Raw genomic sequence first — 17,614 nt, forward strand, 5'->3', positions numbered from 1 at the left:
ATTAAATCAATAAAACATGTGAATAGTAGGCTGGGTGTTTTGTTTTTCTACTGCTCAGTAGGTTGGTTGGTTGGCCAGGTGATTGGTCTGTTATTTTGGTTGTTGAGTCGATCAGTCAGTCATTTGGTTGGTAGTCTGCTAGCCTTGGGTCTACTGTCAGCAATTACTAATAACTAGTCCATACCAGTACTACAGTAAAATTTTGTCTGTGACATTAGTGTTAGGTGGTTAGGCATTACAGTGTATCATGCATAATTACATTTTTGTGGATATAAATTACATGCTCTTGTTGTTTAATGAAAACTATACAATGCTTTTCTAACATGTTATATGTGCAGAAACTCTACAAATGAGTCATTTTAGCCTGTTGGTTTGTGGTTGCTAGGAAATGTAGAAATTGTAATGAAAATTGTATGCAAAAGTTTGAAAAAGAAGAGCTTTATCCATACATCTGTCTGCTTCCCAGGTGTTTGGTGGCTGATCCAAGCTTGCATGACTTCCACTTTTCAATACTAACAAGCTCATTGTGACATCACTAGTCTAGTCCAATCATCTTTCTGCCCACCTTCTTCATGCCAATCAACCTCCACTCTCTAAGCTTTAAATCTCACTGCGCATGTGTCAATCTCCCTGGCAGACACTTTTGTGCATCCCACCTACTCCCCATTTCCACCTCTCTCATGTTACTGAGGTTCCATCGAAGCTTACATCTTCATCTCCACCACCAGCGTCTAGACATACGGGTCCTGCACTAATCCCTGTCACAGCTGGGATTCCCTTCGGCTGTGATGGGCAATCGGAGTCTAATCAGCAAATACCTTAACTGAATTCTGTATATCAATAAATCATGTTCAGTTCCTTCTAATTCTCTCTCCTCATTGAAATGTCTGACATAGATTAAAACCTTCAGGGGCCTAAAGCTGTGTCAGCACTGGAAGCGATTGGCAGCAACATGATGACCAAAGACTGAAAGTCAGTGAGATTTGACGGCCAACCACAATAAACATGATGAGTGAATTGCTTCTGATGTACCTGTCTGCCAGTTGCAGAGCATAAATCTGGCAGAAATTAAAACTTTAAGATATCTTTATATAATACCTGGATGTGTAGCTGAAACCAGATCTGTACCAAAAGCTCACATTAAATAACTTCAAATCTGACATCTCCTAAAACCCGAAAACACCCCACCTCCAGTCGTGATGACTTTTTCTTTTTAAACCATTTTACTTAGTATTCAGGTGAAAGAAAGCCAAGCTACCATACCAAGGTACTTCTGTGGCTATTTGCTGACTAATTGACATTATGTCAGCATATTTTATGGATTAGCTGCATGTGACTAATCACTTTAAGCACCTCCTGTTGCAGCGAGTGAAACTGATACACACTAAAGCTATCACTGTCACAGCATTTGCCAGTCTGACTCCCTGCTGTGTGCGTCACCCCTCACTAAGGTCTCAGTGCTGCTCAAGTTCAAAGTGAAAGCATACACAGACACACACTCGTACTCACACAGATGAAACGACCTTTTGGGCTCATTCCCTTCTAATCCATTTAGCGTTACCTTCTGCCCACACACCAACACAGACAGCTCCTGTCTAAAATCAGGGACATTTATGGTGTTGGCATTTGGTGTGTGTGTGCACATATATGTGTGTGTGCACATATATGTGTGTGTAGTCTTTTTTTTAACAAACAGTTGTTGCAACATTTAGATTATTTCTGGCGTGATGAAAGTAATTTTTTTTTTTGAAGACGCTGTTTGAGAGCTGGAAGAGATTCTCCTCTTAATAAACAAACAGCACATATATTTTTATTTGTTTATTTCTTGTCTTGTGGGGTTTTAGCTCAGCTTGTTTTAGCTTTGTTTGTTCTGTTGTTGTTGTTCCTCTGTGGCTGTCAGGCATTGTTCTCGATGCAGTGCGCTGGCTTTCTGTTTCTCTGTGATCGAGGCAGACTTTGATGCAGTTAAACAACTGAGGCAAAGGTTCAGCTTTCTTAGTTCATGACACTTTTTTTGCTAACTAACTAACTCTCAGCATCAGTTGCTGTCTCGCTTTGTAGTGCTTGTCAAGAAAGAAACAGAGGTGGAATCTGAGAGAAGTCACAGAGATCTGTGAAGTATTTTGGGGATCGCCTGGTTAGAGGGGAAACAATACAGTAGAATACTGTGAGTCAGAAAGCATCTTTCATTTCATGAAACATCATCCACAGTATGAGGAGACAGTCATCAGCACAGGGTGATGATACGCGGGGTGTGCTGTACACGTCTCACCGTGCTGCATTGTCAGGAGTATATGATAGGATTTAGACTGACAGTGCAGATATGTTACTTTGCATCCACAGCTCAACAGCATGAGCATGATGGTTAGTGCAACCACTGAGACTCAGGGCGAACAAGGGTTTTCAGAGGGGTTTTCAAAACAGGGCATTTCGATGCAGTGTAAAATAGAAATGTAAACAGAATGTAATCATTTGCAAATCATGTAAACCCCTAAATTCATTTAAAAAGAACCGTAGAAAATTGCATGCTAATTTTAAATGTGATCAAAGTAAAATGTTTTTAAAAAATGAGACAGGGCCATGTTTACCACCGTGTTGCGTCACTTTTTTTTCAGACCACCTCTCTGTAACGGCCTCAAAATTGAGGAGAATAATTCCTGGTAGTTAAAAACTGGAAAAAAAATATCTCTGAGCTGCATTTGGTGTCATGTGTTTCTAGTGGGTGGCAGGTCTGGACCGCACGCTGGTTTAAAGTGAAGCAATGATGTTGTAATGTGTGCAGAATGTGGTTTGATAGTGTCTTGGTGAAATAGGCAAGGCCCTCTCTGATAACTGCCTACATAGAAGAATATCCAAATTCATATTGCACTGGGACCTCAGGTCTAGCTAGCCTTACACTGGCCACCTTCATTAGCTGGAAGAGCGATGAGCTTATGCAATGGCGTCTCAACAATTCACAAGAATTGCTGCTCATCCCACAGTGTCAGTCTGATTTTTGTGAAACCTGCACAGAATGATCACCTAATGGGTCTCAATGGGTCTCTTTTCTCAAGGTCAAGCTTATATTTGCTGGTCAGATTTATCATAATTATGACTGTTTGTGAACCTCCTTGACTTTAATTCGAATTAGTTTGTAAAGTTCAGTCAACTTTTCACCTGCTTGCTGCACATCACACATTACAATAACCTGTAAATTGTGAAGGATCATGAAGCAGATGAGCTCCTACGTCATTGAGAATCTGGTTTTAGAGATTCATGGAAAGACTTTTTACCTTGAGCCATTTCAGTGTGTGATATTTGGTTGAGGACTACAACCTGTGATGGTATGATTGAGGGAAGTTGTTTAGCCCCTTTCTTGTTTTCATTGTGTCTTCCATATCTTGTACAGTCTTGATTCAAGATGCAGATGTAGCAACATTATTTCTGCCCGTAATTCAAACTTGTGCCTAGTAGATTCCTGAAAGTGAGCAAGTGAGTGCATCTCAGGCTGAATATGAGCTAGATCTTATATATAGCAATGTGTAGTCCATTTAAACATTACAGCTGCAGTCGAGTCAAAGGTTTTTGTCTTTGGCTCTAATCAGCTGAAGGTCAAAGCAGACTGCATGTCAGTCTCGATCAGTCCAAACTCGCAGACTCTGTGACTCAGAGTACTTCAAGAACGGCGATGATATGGTAGTGTGGCACAGAGCACCATCATGAGTATCATCTCTTTATGCAAACTCAAACAACTGCAGTGTCCTTCACGTTGCATTCTGCAGCTCAGTGAAGTGCAGCTTGGAAAATGTTCTGTTTTTACAGACGCTTTGGGAGCTTTGGTTTATGGTCACAGTGTTGCCGTCACTGGATGTTGCAGACAAATGACTGAAAACTTTGAAGATGTTGATCTAGTTACTACATTGTGTGTGTTCCTGTGTACTTCCTCTGTTTTACTTTTCTTCCGCTTCATATTTTATATGTGTGCATTCCCACTGCAGCTTTGTTCCTCTCATCACTGTGGGGATCCTGTACTGTGAGCCTCTTCCTCTGGCTTTTCCTCTTTGTTTTTTTCTTTACCCGCCCTAATTATATTTTGATTTCAGTTTTCCTTTGTGGTCATTTAGGATTTAAGTTTGGGTGTTGTTTTTGTTTTTTCTCTTTCTGCAATGCAGTCAGGGAGTTGTTGATCCTTCAGGAGCTCTAACTTTGATGACGAGCAGCACAAAAACACTTAATTTGACGTTTTAGGCTTACTTATATTGACTTGCATTAGTTAATATTCACTGTAGATCACAATAATGTGGCAAAACAGAGATTTGTCTGACTCTCATCTTCATTAAAATGCCCCCTTACTTTCCTTTCTTCTTTGGCACTGGGTGCAACCCCACAAGACCTGCTAAACTCTATTCCACACTTGACTTGGGCTTAAAATGGAGTGACTAAGCACAGATTTAATATTGGACTTATAGCTACTTAGCAATGGAAAGTACAAACTGTCAGCTTTCCTCTGATATATAAAAACTTGTCAAGTTAGCGACTCTGTTTGTTTGCAGGAATAAAATGTAAAAGCTTTCTCTAATAACATGCTGACTGCTTGACTGCACCTCCATCACGAAAGCTAAAGTGTGATTTTATTTTTGAGAGGTCTTTATTATGTGTGTGTGTGTGTGTGTGTGTGTGTGTGTGTGTGTGTGTGTGTGTGTGTGTGTGTGTGTGTGTGTGTGTGTGTGTGAGAGAGAGAGAGAGAGAGAGAGAGAGAGAGAGAGAGAGAGTGAAGGAGAGCGAGAAAGCTGAGGAAGAAGGGACACTAAAGAAGGGATATTGGGGAGAGGAGCTCTACGCTCTGCCGGCTAAATATAAAGGCTTGTAAAGGCTACCAGTCAACATGCATGACCTATTTACGGTCAGGCACACTGCCACACAAATACAAATGCACACCAAACCACAATGATGTTATTTTCCCTGCAGTTATTTGGGAAGAGTCATAGCTGGACTGGCCATTGGGCATACGGGCATTTGACCGGTGGGCCGATGGTGATTGTTCGTTTTTATGGGCCAATGATTTTTATTTATTTTTTTTGGTAACGGTATAAACAATGAAAGGTGGTGGATTGGCCAGATGCTGGGAGACGTGTAAAAATAACTCAGTTGTTTGGTGGTGGCATCGCGGAGCTTCCACAGATTCAGTAACATTAGCAAGTGGTGGAGGCCAGCAGGTGGATGAGAGAAAGGGGAGGCAGGAGGAGGAGAGACCCGAGGCGGCCGCCGGTCCGAGTGCCAGGTGAACTGCTCTTCAGGTAAGAAGTTATGACCTGCAGTCTATCTGGGTCAGATATAAACCAAGTTTAGGTGCAGTTTATTTTCGTTGTGCTGACTTTTTACAGTCAGTTACAATAACTCCTACTGCTACTAGCTAGCATGACGGAGTTTCTATACAGCTGGGTGGGTGCTGTGATGTTACTGATAGTGAACTTTATTTTATTCATAAGGTTAGTTAGTAGAGTTTCCAATGGCTCCTTAAAAATGGCTTTTCCTATAATACCTGGGGGGCCGGTCTCTAGGCCGATTTTTTTGTCCCAGTCCAGCCCTGGGAAGAGTGTGTGGTGTTTATAATCAGACTAACCTGACTGTATAAAGCAGGTGAAACAACCGGTGTCTGAAACATCTGGCTGTGGTCATCAGTGTCTTGCCTGTGCAGTGGCTGAGAAAGAATGTTGCTCCAAAACATCTGCTCATTAGGTCAGCCATCAAATTTTAGTTATTTTTAGCTTCTGGGCTGTTTCTCCTTCCATTCTTCTTTTTTTTCTCCTTGGACAGCTGGCCTGTGACTCTCCTCGCTGGCTACAACTGTGGGATTTGCCCCTGTTGTTACCATAACATCTGGAAGATGATCATTTGCAGGTTGTATGGCAGCTTTAGGGACTCCTGTTGTGACTTCCGTGCAGGTCCACTGTCCAGGTGCAGGATAAGATGTAAGACTGAGCTTTTAAACTTTGAGGGACAGGCTGCTAATCTAAAAGAAAGCAACTAAAGCAACAACATATAAAAATGTTCTTTCAGTATGTGGCCTGGGAGTCAGAGTCAAGGTGTGTATTTATCACCTGCTCATGAGATGATGCGTAGAGCACTGGGCCCATGTGTCTGATAGAGAGTGTGTGTGTTAAGGAATCCAAGTCTGTCCTTGAGTCAAGCAGTAAGGACCTTGTCTGCCTTGACGATGTAAGCTCAGTGATTCATACTGTGACTCTGCCACTGACCCGTAGGATGACTCTCATGGGGGTGCGGAGACAGGCTGCATCCATCACAATGCCAAAGAGCTGGGCAAGATGTACACTAACACACACATGGAGACACTGGATACACTGAGTGAAGAGTTTATAGTCGTGCAGCGGGCTATGTATGGGAACAGCTGTGTGTAGAGCTGAATGTCTGCCCAGCAACCATGCCCATGCAGGCCCACAGTGGGTAGCTGTGAGGCTGTGTGGGCAACCTGCATCTATTCCACATGGGATCAAAATGGGCTCACGGCAGTTTTGCCCTATGGGGTGCTCTGTGTTTTTTTGTGTGCAAACCCTGTCCAAACCCAAACTCTATGTTCGTATTTTTGCCCTTTCTGCTCTCAAGAGGGAATTCTGTGGGTAGCCCACTATAGGCTGTCTATAGAAAACACATATAGGGCCTATATAGGATATCCCATGTGGGGTCTGTATGTTAGGAAACACAAGACAGGGAAATGTGACAACTGTGGAGAAATAGTGTCAGAATTATGAGGCTGAGATAAGACAGCTGATTCAAAACATCAGTAAATTCTGGTATCAGAGAATATTCAAATTTCTTAAACATACTAACATGTTATGCAGAGGATTTGAGTGGAGGGCTGGTTGGTTGGTTGGTTTTTAGTGAGATGATCTATAGTGTAGTAGTTTACATACTTGCCTAATAAGCAATAAATCCCATGGGAGAAAGCACAAATCTGCAGGGGGCTGCATCTAAAGGGCATCGGGTGTAAAACTCTGCTAAATGAACCATGCAGATATACCTGTTGTGGTGACCCCGTTTTTTTTAAATGAGCAGCTGATAGTTGTTTTCTTTTCTGTTTTAAAATACATTCTGGTCCACACTCCACACCAGTTGGTATCGCTAATATACCATGGCATTAGCTCTCCACTGTGGGGTCTAGGTGGGGCCCCAGTAGGGCAGTTGTGGGTACGCTCCCTATAATATGCCCCATTGTGGGCCTCTCTTTGCTTAGTGTGGGCAACCCACACTGTTGGATATCCCACTGGGACCTGTCTGGGCCCCATAGTGCAGAGCCCAGATGTGACCTATATTTCACGTTGGTACTGGGGCTCGTGTGTCTGCCCACAGTAGCCCCAAACACGCTCTCAGGGCACATCTTCGCTAGATGTGTCAGAATTTTAACTCAAAAGGTTTTTTTTACAGGCAAATGTTCAACATCTTAACAATAACGTGCCAAAATCTTAACATTTTTTAAATGAGCATTAAATCACAAGTACTGAACTATGTTCTGTGTAACCTTTTATAAACCTTCTCCCCTTTGGTTTTCTTTCTCTCCCTCTCTTTCTTTCATTCTTTCTCCCTGTCCTATCCCCCAGTCATGTCTGTCCCGTTTGTAGCAACTGAAAATAAAATAAATTCATAATTATAATAAAGGTCAATCAAATGGACCAATATGGCAAGGCCATGATGATCCACTTGGTAAAATAAATCCGCTTGGCATCTTTCTTGGCCTTAAGACAACAATTCTGATGGCTAAAGATCCAAACGGGACACACAAAAAAAAAAAAAAAAAAAAAAAAAAAAAACTTTTATAGAACATCCTCGGGGGACCATGAATGCCAATTTACGTTTTCAAGATATTTTGATTTTAAAAAAGGAAACAAAGAATGTTGTCTTTCATCCTGACAGCAGTCAGACTGTATAATCCACACATACAATAGATACCTGCAAAAATGTACTTGTGTGTATTATCACTCCCACTACACCTTTTCCAAATATGAAAAATTCTCTGTGGGTGTATTTACTCTATATAGAGACAATTTGTGAATGGTAGAAATAACTCTTGTATAGTTTTTTGCCTTTTTTTTTATTTGTGCACTTTGTCCGTCTGTGTTGAGCTAACATGTGCTTCCTGTGTTTGTGTGGGTTCTCTCTGAGTCCACAGAGTCCAAAGACATGCAGTTAGTGAGGTCACATTGACTGGTAATTCTAAATTGCTCATAGGTGTGAATCTCAGTGTGAATGGTTGTCAGTCTCGCTGTGTTAGCCCTGTAACAGACTGGCAACCTGTCCCGGGTGTACCCCACCTCTCACCCTATGCTAGCTAGAATAGGCTCCAACATCCCAGCTGAAAAAATGGATGGATTTTTATTTTTTTATTTCTTGCTGACACTTGTGCTGTTGTAACAGTGTGGGATTAATAAAGTCTGTGTCCCTGCCCACCAGTCTCTAGGCCTGTGTGATTAAGGGTTAAAGATGTAAATTCTTTGACTTGCAGCAAAATAGTGACCAAAAGCACTACTTTTTAACTTCGTGGTTCCTTTAAAATTTCATGTTTCATTTCATGTTATTTGGATGATAGTTGATGGGATGCAATCTAAATCTTTAGCAGGGTAAAAGGTGCAAGAAGGAGAAAAATCATCAGTGTTTCCACAACAGTCACCATGAAGACACGAGGACACAGAACCTGATGTGCAATTTAATCTCATTATTTCAGGACTTTGATAGAATTTTGCTAGTTTTTCTGATCTCTCTGTTTTTCTCCTGGGCACTATTCCACCGAGTTTGCCGCTCTGTTGTTGTGGTCATGGTGAGTTGCTGATGGTTGACAGTGCGAGGCCGAGTTGCTGCTGAGAAGTGGGTCAGTCTGTTTCTGCACAGCAGCTTCTCTGTGTTTTGAGTTTTGTCTCCCAGCGAAAGGAGAGATTGTTCCAGATTTCTACCAGATTGTTCAGATATGGGATCTGTAAACACAGTGTTTTCCAGGCCTGTCAAAAATTGAAGGACTTATCCACCTTGAGGCTTAGTAGATGAGACAGAATCTCTGGAGGATTTTTTTTCCTACAGCTTGAGTTTGTGTGATTGTGTGTGAAAATACGAGTATGTGCATATGTGTGCATAGAATTTGTCAGCTGTCATTTATATTTAGCTTAAATCCCATTTCATCCCGTTTGATCCCATTGATGCCAATGCATCGAAACAGTCGGATATGATTAGGCGTTTTAGAGGCTGTTTTCCTGTAAGAAATTTGAAGCAACGGCCTCATCGACAAAAAGAGAGAGCCTACCAACTTTTGGCTCTTTTAACTGTTTGGCTGGCCCTCTGAAAACTGCCCATTACGCACAAACCAACCCATATATTATTAATCTGTTCAGCTCTGCCTTCCTCCTCTGCCAGCATCCGAGTGCATTTTAACATGAAACAGCATCAGAGTGCATTTTAACATGATACTCCCTGGTGGTGATGATATATTCTCTCTCATATCCATTGAATCTGAAAAATAAACAAACAGTTTAACATTTGGGGGTTTCTGGTCAGTAGTTGTTGTTTGAGAGAAGAAAAAAAACTTTCTTCTAGCCAAACTTTCTTTTTAAATGGCATCTTCCTCAAGTATGAAACTTCTGCTAGCTGGATGGACACAGAGCCGTGTTCCAGATCCAATGCCAGGTGCTCTTTGACTGTCTTCATGTTGAAAACAGTGTGTGGGAGAGATGACCGGCTGCCTGAAGGAATGCTAAAGCACAAATGATTCATCTCTTTTTCCCTCAAAGCATTTTTAATTCATACCCAGCAAAATGTCAAACTTGCATCCAAGCGTACCTGTTCGAATGCATGCAATGGCTCAAACACCTATTCCTCGTCACAGCGTGCATGGTTTCCACACACACTGTGATTATTAAGGAGCTCCATCTTTGTTTATGCACGGTGATTATAATAAATTCATTGTGTTTGTCAAACTGGAGCAGACAGCCTCGTTGCTGGAAGGAGAACGGAGGAGATGCAAGATGCATGAATTCAGCTGAAGCAAGAAGCTCCCTCTCATGGCTCCAGGCGTCCCGGTTCTCCAGCTGAAACCACAGATGAATTAGTGAAAAGACAAATCTTCTAAACTATCTTAAAGCGCTCCTTGTTCCTGTGACGGGATCTCATCTGCGATGTTTAAGTGCTGTGTCACGAAATGCCCCAAATCTCCGCAGTAAATTCTCAACTCCTTTACTTAAACTGCTGGAGACATTGATAATTTACAACATTGTGGATTTAGGCCTGTCTTAATGAGGTTGGGAGCTGATAGGTTATATTATAGGCTCCATCTTCTTACATCCTCTTTCCCTTCTTCATCACATATTTATTCCGTCCTTGTTTTCTATTTCTCCCTTCACTTCTTTTCTGTAACTCCTGTTTTTCCCTTTGTCTCGTCTTGCAGGTGTCTGGCGCACTCACCCTGCCTGTAACAGGCGAGGAGTCAGAGGACCAGGGCCATGACTGGCTTTCCTGGCCATGGTGGGCGTGCCTTAGTGCCATGGCCGAAGCTGTGGCGATGGGTCCTGGCGACTTCACTGGTTACCATGATAACCTTGACACTGCCAGGAAACAGCCACGCCTGTCCGCCACGGTGCGAGTGTTCAGCCCAGCTAAGGTCAGTGTCGTGCCAGCGACGGCGGCTCACCAACATCCCAGAGGGCATTCCTACAGAGACGCGGCTCCTAGACCTCAGCAAGAACCGGCTCCGCTGGGTGCAGGCGGGAGACCTGGCACCGTACCCACGACTGGAGGAAGTGGACTTCAGTGAGAACCTCATCTCCACGTTAGAACCGAATGCCTTCTCCACCCTCCAGAGTCTTAAAGTGCTGAAGTTAAGGGGGAACCAGTTGAAGTTGGTGCCCATGGGAGCCTTTGCCAAGCTTGGCAATCTTACCAGCCTAGACCTTAGTGAGAACAAGATGGTGATTTTATTGGACTACACCTTCCAGGACCTGAAAAGTCTAAAACACTTGGAGGTCGGAGACAACGACCTGGTTTATATATCCCACAAGGTAAGCTCTTAAGCATCTGGCCAGTAGTGAATTGAGCTTATTGATGAAATGGGAAATGGATACAATAATTTGCACTTTATTTTTAAAAAATCCTGGTGTGACATTTTGGCAAAGTCTATTCGTTTTCCTGCATAGATAAAAACACTGATACCAGTTACACAGCATCCATGTAACACATTTCCAGCTTCCCCATGAATAAGTAAAAAAGCACTCAGCTCAGTGTTTGGTTTGTTACTTAGACTACACTTAGAAGAAACCAAACACATCTGAATATTTTTTTTCTGTGTCAAAAAATAAAATGATAAATTGAAATATTGTTTTACTGTTATACTGCAATACTTACAATAACAGCAGCACACATTCAAATGGAGTGTGTAAAAAATGATTCTGTTACTTTTATTTGAATTTATTGTTTCTAATTACGTATTAAGAGATTAAGGCACTATTAAAACACAAAGACCTCAGAGAAAACCAGAAAAATGTCTCAGCACTTTTAAAACTCGTCATAATCGGAGCTGGTTGCTATGGCCACAAATCTGATATTTTCCTTTGAGAATGATTATGAAATATTAAAAATTAAACGAGTCCTTTTCTTGGCATGTACCTCACATACAGTAGCAACAACAAAAATGTGTTCTGGTGAAATACTGAACCAAGTTTTGTCTGTTTGTCTTACTTAAACATAAATAAATATATATGTATATGTATAAGCAAACAGTGATTCCCAGATTCCCATTATGTTTTTCTTATTTCCAGGCATTCTCAGGTCTGCTGGGGTTGGAGGACCTCACAATAGAGCGCTGCAACCTGACATCCATCTCTGGTCAGACGCTGTCCTACCTCCGCAGCCTGGTCACTCTTCGCCTTCGCCACCTCAGCATCACTGCCCTGGAGGACCAGAACTTTCGCAAGCTGTCAAACTTGCGGGGTTTGGATATCGACCACTGGCCGTACCTGGAGTACATTTCCCCTCTCAGTTTTCAGGGCCTGGACCTCCACTGGCTCTCCATCACCAACACCAACATCACTTCTGTCCCCTCGTCCTCCTTTAAGAACCTTGCCCACCTCACCCACCTTAACCTGTCCTACAACCCCATCACCACATTAGAGCCTTGGGCCTTCAAAGACTTGCTGAGGCTGAAGGAGCTCATCATGGTAAGCACAGGTTTGATGACGGTGGAGCCCCATGCCCTCGGAGGCCTCCGACAGATTCGCGTGCTCAACTTCTCCTCAAACGACCTGCAGACACTGGAAGAGGGCTCCTTCCATTCTGTCAACAGTCTGGAGACCCTCAGAGTGGACGGGAACCCCCTGATGTGTGACTGCCGTCTGTTGTGGATCCTGCAAAGACGCAAGACCCTCAACTTTGACGGCAGAGTGCCGGTGTGTGCGGGGCCGGTGGAGGTGCAAGGCGTCAGCCTCAGCTCCTTCACCGATTCTGCACTCTTCGATCACTTCACATGCCAGAAGCCTAAGATACGCAACCGAAAACTGCAGCAGGTAATGAATGGTGATGAGTTTGTTAAACTTTCTACAACCATAAACAAGGTTGTTTTAAGCTTTTAAAATATTCCTACATATAGATATCTGCTGTGCTTTTTTAAACTTGTGCATTTATTCATCCACTCACTCTTTTTCTCCAGATGATCGCTCGTGAAGGCCAACCGGTGAGTTTTCTGTGTCGAGCCGAAGGAGACCCTCCCCCTTCTATTGTCTGGATTTCCCCACAGCGCAGGCGGATCACAACTAAGAGTTCAGGGCGCATTATAGTTCACCCAAGTGGCACCCTGGAGATCCGCTACGCCCAGCTCACTGACAGTGGGACATACATCTGCATAGCCAGTAACGCCGGAGGCAATGACACCTACTTTGCCACACTCACGGTGCGTGGCCAACCGCTGGATGCCGCCTCAGCCTTCTTTCTCAACCGCTCACTGTACAGCAGCGAGTTCTTCAACGACACAAATCTAAACAGCACACGCGTTTTCCTCAAGTTCACCTTTGACCTGACCACCATCTTGGTCTCCACGGCAATGGGCTGCATCACGTTCCTCGGGGTTGTCCTCTTCTGTTTCCTGCTGTTGTTCGTGTGGAGCCGGGGACGCGGACAACGCAGGAACAACTTCACAGTGGAGTACTCCTTCCGGAAATCTGAACCCGTCACTGGAAGCTCTTCAGGAGGGACCAGGAAGTTTAACATGAAAATGATATGAAACAACGCAGCCAGGGGTCCCTCAGGGGAGGCATGAGCACGTCCCATAAACGTGTTTGACGCACGCAAACGCACACAGCCTCTGACTCGCAAAGAAGCTTGACAGCACAAGCCCCTGTCCGTGGCTCCACTCATTCGAGCGCCCACATCAAAACCGGAGCCACTTCTCAATTTGGTCTGATTTGTGACCCTGATCTCTCAGCAGTTTTATTCAGCTTGTGGTCAAAATTTGCTTAAATTATACCTTAAGGAGTGCTAGCTACTTGTCATTTATGCTTAATAGGCACAGAAGAAAGAAAATATAGGTGATAAGATGTAAATTGGCACGATCACTGGCCTGTGGAACAGTGATAGTCCTGTTTCTCATTTATTTTAATGAGAAATGATAAGGTTTCCTTTTTAATTTCAATTTCTCTCTTTTTTGTAGAGTCAGGGATTTGAAAAGAAATTCAGTACAGAGAGCTTCTGTCCATTAATCACTCTCTCTAAAGCCTGCCGTGCTGCTAATCATGCATGTAGCTTTAAGCTGTAAGTTTGTACCACTCACAAAAACACATAGCTTTGAAAGACAGTTAAATATGTTTTTCTATTTATTCAGACCACCGCTGAGGAGTAAGGATAACAAAGAGCAAAATGTTTTATGAATATTATCATATGGCCTTTGCTTTTATGCACAAAAGCTGAAAAATAATAAGATTTGCGTAAAGCAAGAAAAAAAATCTGGCTTTTTCTTCTTTGTGAGCTTTGTGAGGTTTTACAACATTAGCTGTGTGAGTTTGGGACGAGCGCACCGGCTGAGAGTTGCTGTAGCTGCCTGTGGCCCGGTGGGTTTGGTTTGAAAGTCGTGCCCACCGGTCACAGGCCACCACTGTAACCATGCCAACCAACACAGGAGGGACCGGGATGGTGGCCACAAGAGGGTTGCTGGGTAGAAGAGGCAGGTGACTTCTGCTCCCTCTGCCCTGCATCCCGTTCGTGCTCTTCTTCAACACGAGAGGGTCAACCTGCCTCCTGCCCCTCGTCCCTGCTGTGTTGGTGGACACCCAACCCTACCAGCGCTGCCAGGGGGGAGCAGCCTGGCGAGTTGGTTCATACCTAGAGGCAGACAGAGGACACACGGGCCCACTAGGAGGTGTTCACATTAACACACATTAACACCCTCATCCTACGAGTGGAAGGCGGCACACGTACAGCCCCTTTTCTCAGGAAAAGTGAAATAACTAGCCTACAGAGTGAGAATGGTTATGCATATTTACTCTGATAAACTGTAAAACATTCCAGCAATACTTTATGTGGAGCCATAAAGCTAAAAGTCCATTCTCTGAGAGAGAAGTGATGTGAATTCGTGAGTGTATAAGCTAAGCCATAGTTGTGTAGGTTGTATTTTTATACAGTAGTGTGTGCATGATTCAGTTATATAATTATTGCCACTGCCATCCTACAAGCTGTCGCAATGATCACAAGACCATCTGCTGTCACCGGGCTTGCATAAAGTTTCACCTCATAACACGCACACACGCACGCACGTGCTCAGAGGAGATAGAACCACATTGAGGTGATTTTTTCTGATAGGAACAACACTCAGCGACACACGGACCAATAAAAATCCACAAATCACAAAGTGCAGCACTCGCTGCTCTCTGTCTGTCTCTCAGAGGGCCGGTGTGCGAATGTCTCTGCCCCCCTAGCCCAGTGCTTCCCCCCCTCCTCACCCAAATCCCCCACACACCCCCACTGGGTCCTCCTTTGGGAGGGGTCCCTGGCTGGAGACCGAGGATTTAAAATGTAAATGAAGTCGTGTAACCCTACCCACGCCATGTGCATCGTATAGTGGAGAGTAGTACTGTGGTTTTAAAAATGGAAAAAAAGACTAAAAAGACAAAAAAAAAATTGTTTTTAAGTGTTCTGTTTGTCCTTCAATTCATTTTCTTTTTCTTTTTTTCAGTTGTTCTCTGTGACCTTTTGGCTGTTTAATGTTCTTCGTCCTCCATGTGGGATTGTCCTCTTCTCAACACCTCATGCAGTAGCACCCTTTCAGATCTCAAGGTGCACGTAAGCCTAAAGCAGGCAGAGCGTTAAGTTCATTCACAGCTGAGATTTGATCTAAAGCTGTTCTGTGGAGAAGAAAAAAATGTTTGCAAGTTAACAGATGAAACTGATAGTTGCTAGTTACTAAAAGCTGTGAAATTAAAACTTTACACACTAATCATGGATTTACCATAGACTGTAAAACACAGCCTGATTCACTCATCCTGATGACAGCTTTGGCTTATTGAATACTCGAATTTGACATTTTAGCTGCTGCCATTTTTTTTTAATGGACATGTCCATACATCACACTGTAATAATAAATGTGATGTTAACTTTAGTTACATGAAAACTGAGCAGCTCACACACTGCAGTGTCTTTTAATACAACCAAATCCTGAATGAGAACAAATTAGAGGTGCGCCGATCGATCAGCTGGGGACAGGAATCGACGGATTTTCAGCAGTGACCGGCCAATGAGCCTCATGTGTGTGCGTTTCAGTATGCACAACATGTGCACAGCAGCATAGGCAAATAAGCAAAGCTCACCAAAGTTAAACGCAGGGGAGGAACACCCCAAAAACTTTTGTAATGACAGACCTAATCAGATACTTAAATCACCAAGCTGAACATTAATATTTTAAAGAAACTAACAATGGAAAAGTGGATATAGCTAAAGCTATCCAGAGCCCAGAGAGCCTCGGTATGAGCAATGGATCGAAGCCACAAAAAAAGGAGGAAGAGAAATGGGCTGGTGTCCTGTTGTGTGGTGAAATCCTGTTAATATTTATATATATATATATATATATATATATATATATAATGATGATTAAAAATAATAATAATAAAATAACTAAAAAGAACAAAACATTTTTTTTCCTGTGGTGAGGTAAATATGTCTATTTACATATAGCTATCACTGCTAATGTCCCTGCCTCTGAAGAGAACCTTAAAGTAATGGAAAATATGTTAAAGCTAAATGTTGTTTCATAGAATTTAAAAAGAAAACAAAGAAATAAAACCATGGTAGACTATAGATAAGCGGAAGAGGATGGAAGAATGGATATAGCAATAACAAAAGGCCAAAAGATTAGTTAGATTAGAAAAATAGCTGCTATTTACACATGTCAGGGGTAGCAGAGGGTCTAACGGTGCTTTATATAGCAACTTAATGGTTTGAAAATCATTTCCCCCAGGTAAGAGACACCCTCAGACTCCTTTGCGAGTTAAATCTTGCAAACTCCATTTTTGTCACTTGTAACGAATGATGAAACCACAGCCTCTCTGTCAGAATGAATAACTGAACAGCTCTTAAAGATTCATGAGGCCGAACAAGAATAGATGAACAAATTAGCCTGTTTTTTTTTTTTAACAGTGTCTTTGACAGGGTCTGCAGCCATTTTGGCTCTGGTGGTGTTGAGAACAGGATGTTGCCTTCGTGGATATCTCTTCTCCCTCAGCCCTTCCTTCTGTGTTTCCATCCCCCGGTACTTCTCAGTGCAAACTTAGGTTTAGATGACAGTGAGAATGTGCGTAGCGATTGTGGATGGTGTTATTGTGTAAACATCGATTTCAAATTGTAAGCGTAGATGGTGTGTTTTCATTTTTTGACCTTCTTCTCCTTCTTCCCTCTTTACCGTCCTCGTGGCCCCCTCTCCCGTCCCCCGCCCCCGTCTTCTTTCTTCATCTCCTCGTTGTCCCTGTTCACAGTATTAGGCTGGAATATGGTTGTGCGGTAGTAGACACGTGTTCACTGTGACTGGTGAGTAAGTGTTGTTGTCTTATGATGTGTTGCTCCTCGTGATACCATCAAACACGGAGCAGTGATTAGATCATTGGAGACAAAAGATGAAAGGAAGGGGTGACCCAGGTTCCCTGAAAATCAAAACAAACAAACAAAATAACAAAAAAAAAACACTGGTTCTCATTTTTCACACACCCATTCCTTAAAATAAAAATGTCTGGAACTTTTCCCTCTCTGCACAGTGCCACTCTGGGATCTTTCTCTGCGTGTGAAACTCTGTGAACTGTACTGTACGTACTTTCTCTTGATGATATCTTGACACAATTTAACTTGCAAATGCAGAAAAGAGGTTGGGTTGTTGCAGAGCCGTGACTAAACGCCTATACGCTCGCTTTCTGCCTACTGAGGTACACTGAGTCATCTTGACAAGGAGGTAGTCCATTCATTAAAAACCTGACACCTCCAGCTGATCGGGGTTGGAACGAAGCACTTGTGTCTATTCAAGCTCCAAAAGCTTGCTTCAAGCTAGATGCTGTTAAAAAAAATGTCCTGCATCTTAAATTTCCTAGCAGAGGTTTGCTTTCAAAGGTTTTATTGG

At 42.9% G+C, this 17,614-nt stretch overlaps 1 protein-coding gene across 1 annotated transcript in view; it reads left to right on the top strand.

The window, feature by feature from the left end:
* The window catches only part of lingo3b (leucine rich repeat and Ig domain containing 3b), a 47,834-nt gene extending 31,786 nt beyond the window's left edge, over positions 1-16,048 (top strand). The window contains exons 2-4 of the mRNA XM_086272491.1: positions 10,424-11,033; positions 11,790-12,533; positions 12,677-16,048. Of these exons, the coding sequence (XP_086128617.1) occupies positions 10,479-11,033; positions 11,790-12,533; positions 12,677-13,246 (1,869 nt within the window). The 5' untranslated portion in view covers positions 10,424-10,478 and the 3' untranslated portion in view covers positions 13,247-16,048. The remainder of the gene's footprint in view (positions 1-10,423; positions 11,034-11,789; positions 12,534-12,676) is intronic.
* Positions 16,049-17,614: the final 1,566 nt, after the last annotated feature.

This window comes from Aulonocara sp. 'chitande type north' Nkhata Bay, linkage group LG18, assembly GCF_057382095.1.
Source record: "Aulonocara sp. 'chitande type north' Nkhata Bay isolate Kocher_YH1m ecotype deep benthic linkage group LG18, A_spYH_male_GT1.1, whole genome shotgun sequence".
In the NCBI taxonomy this organism is placed as follows: domain Eukaryota; kingdom Metazoa; phylum Chordata; class Actinopteri; order Cichliformes; family Cichlidae; genus Aulonocara; species Aulonocara sp. 'chitande type north' Nkhata Bay.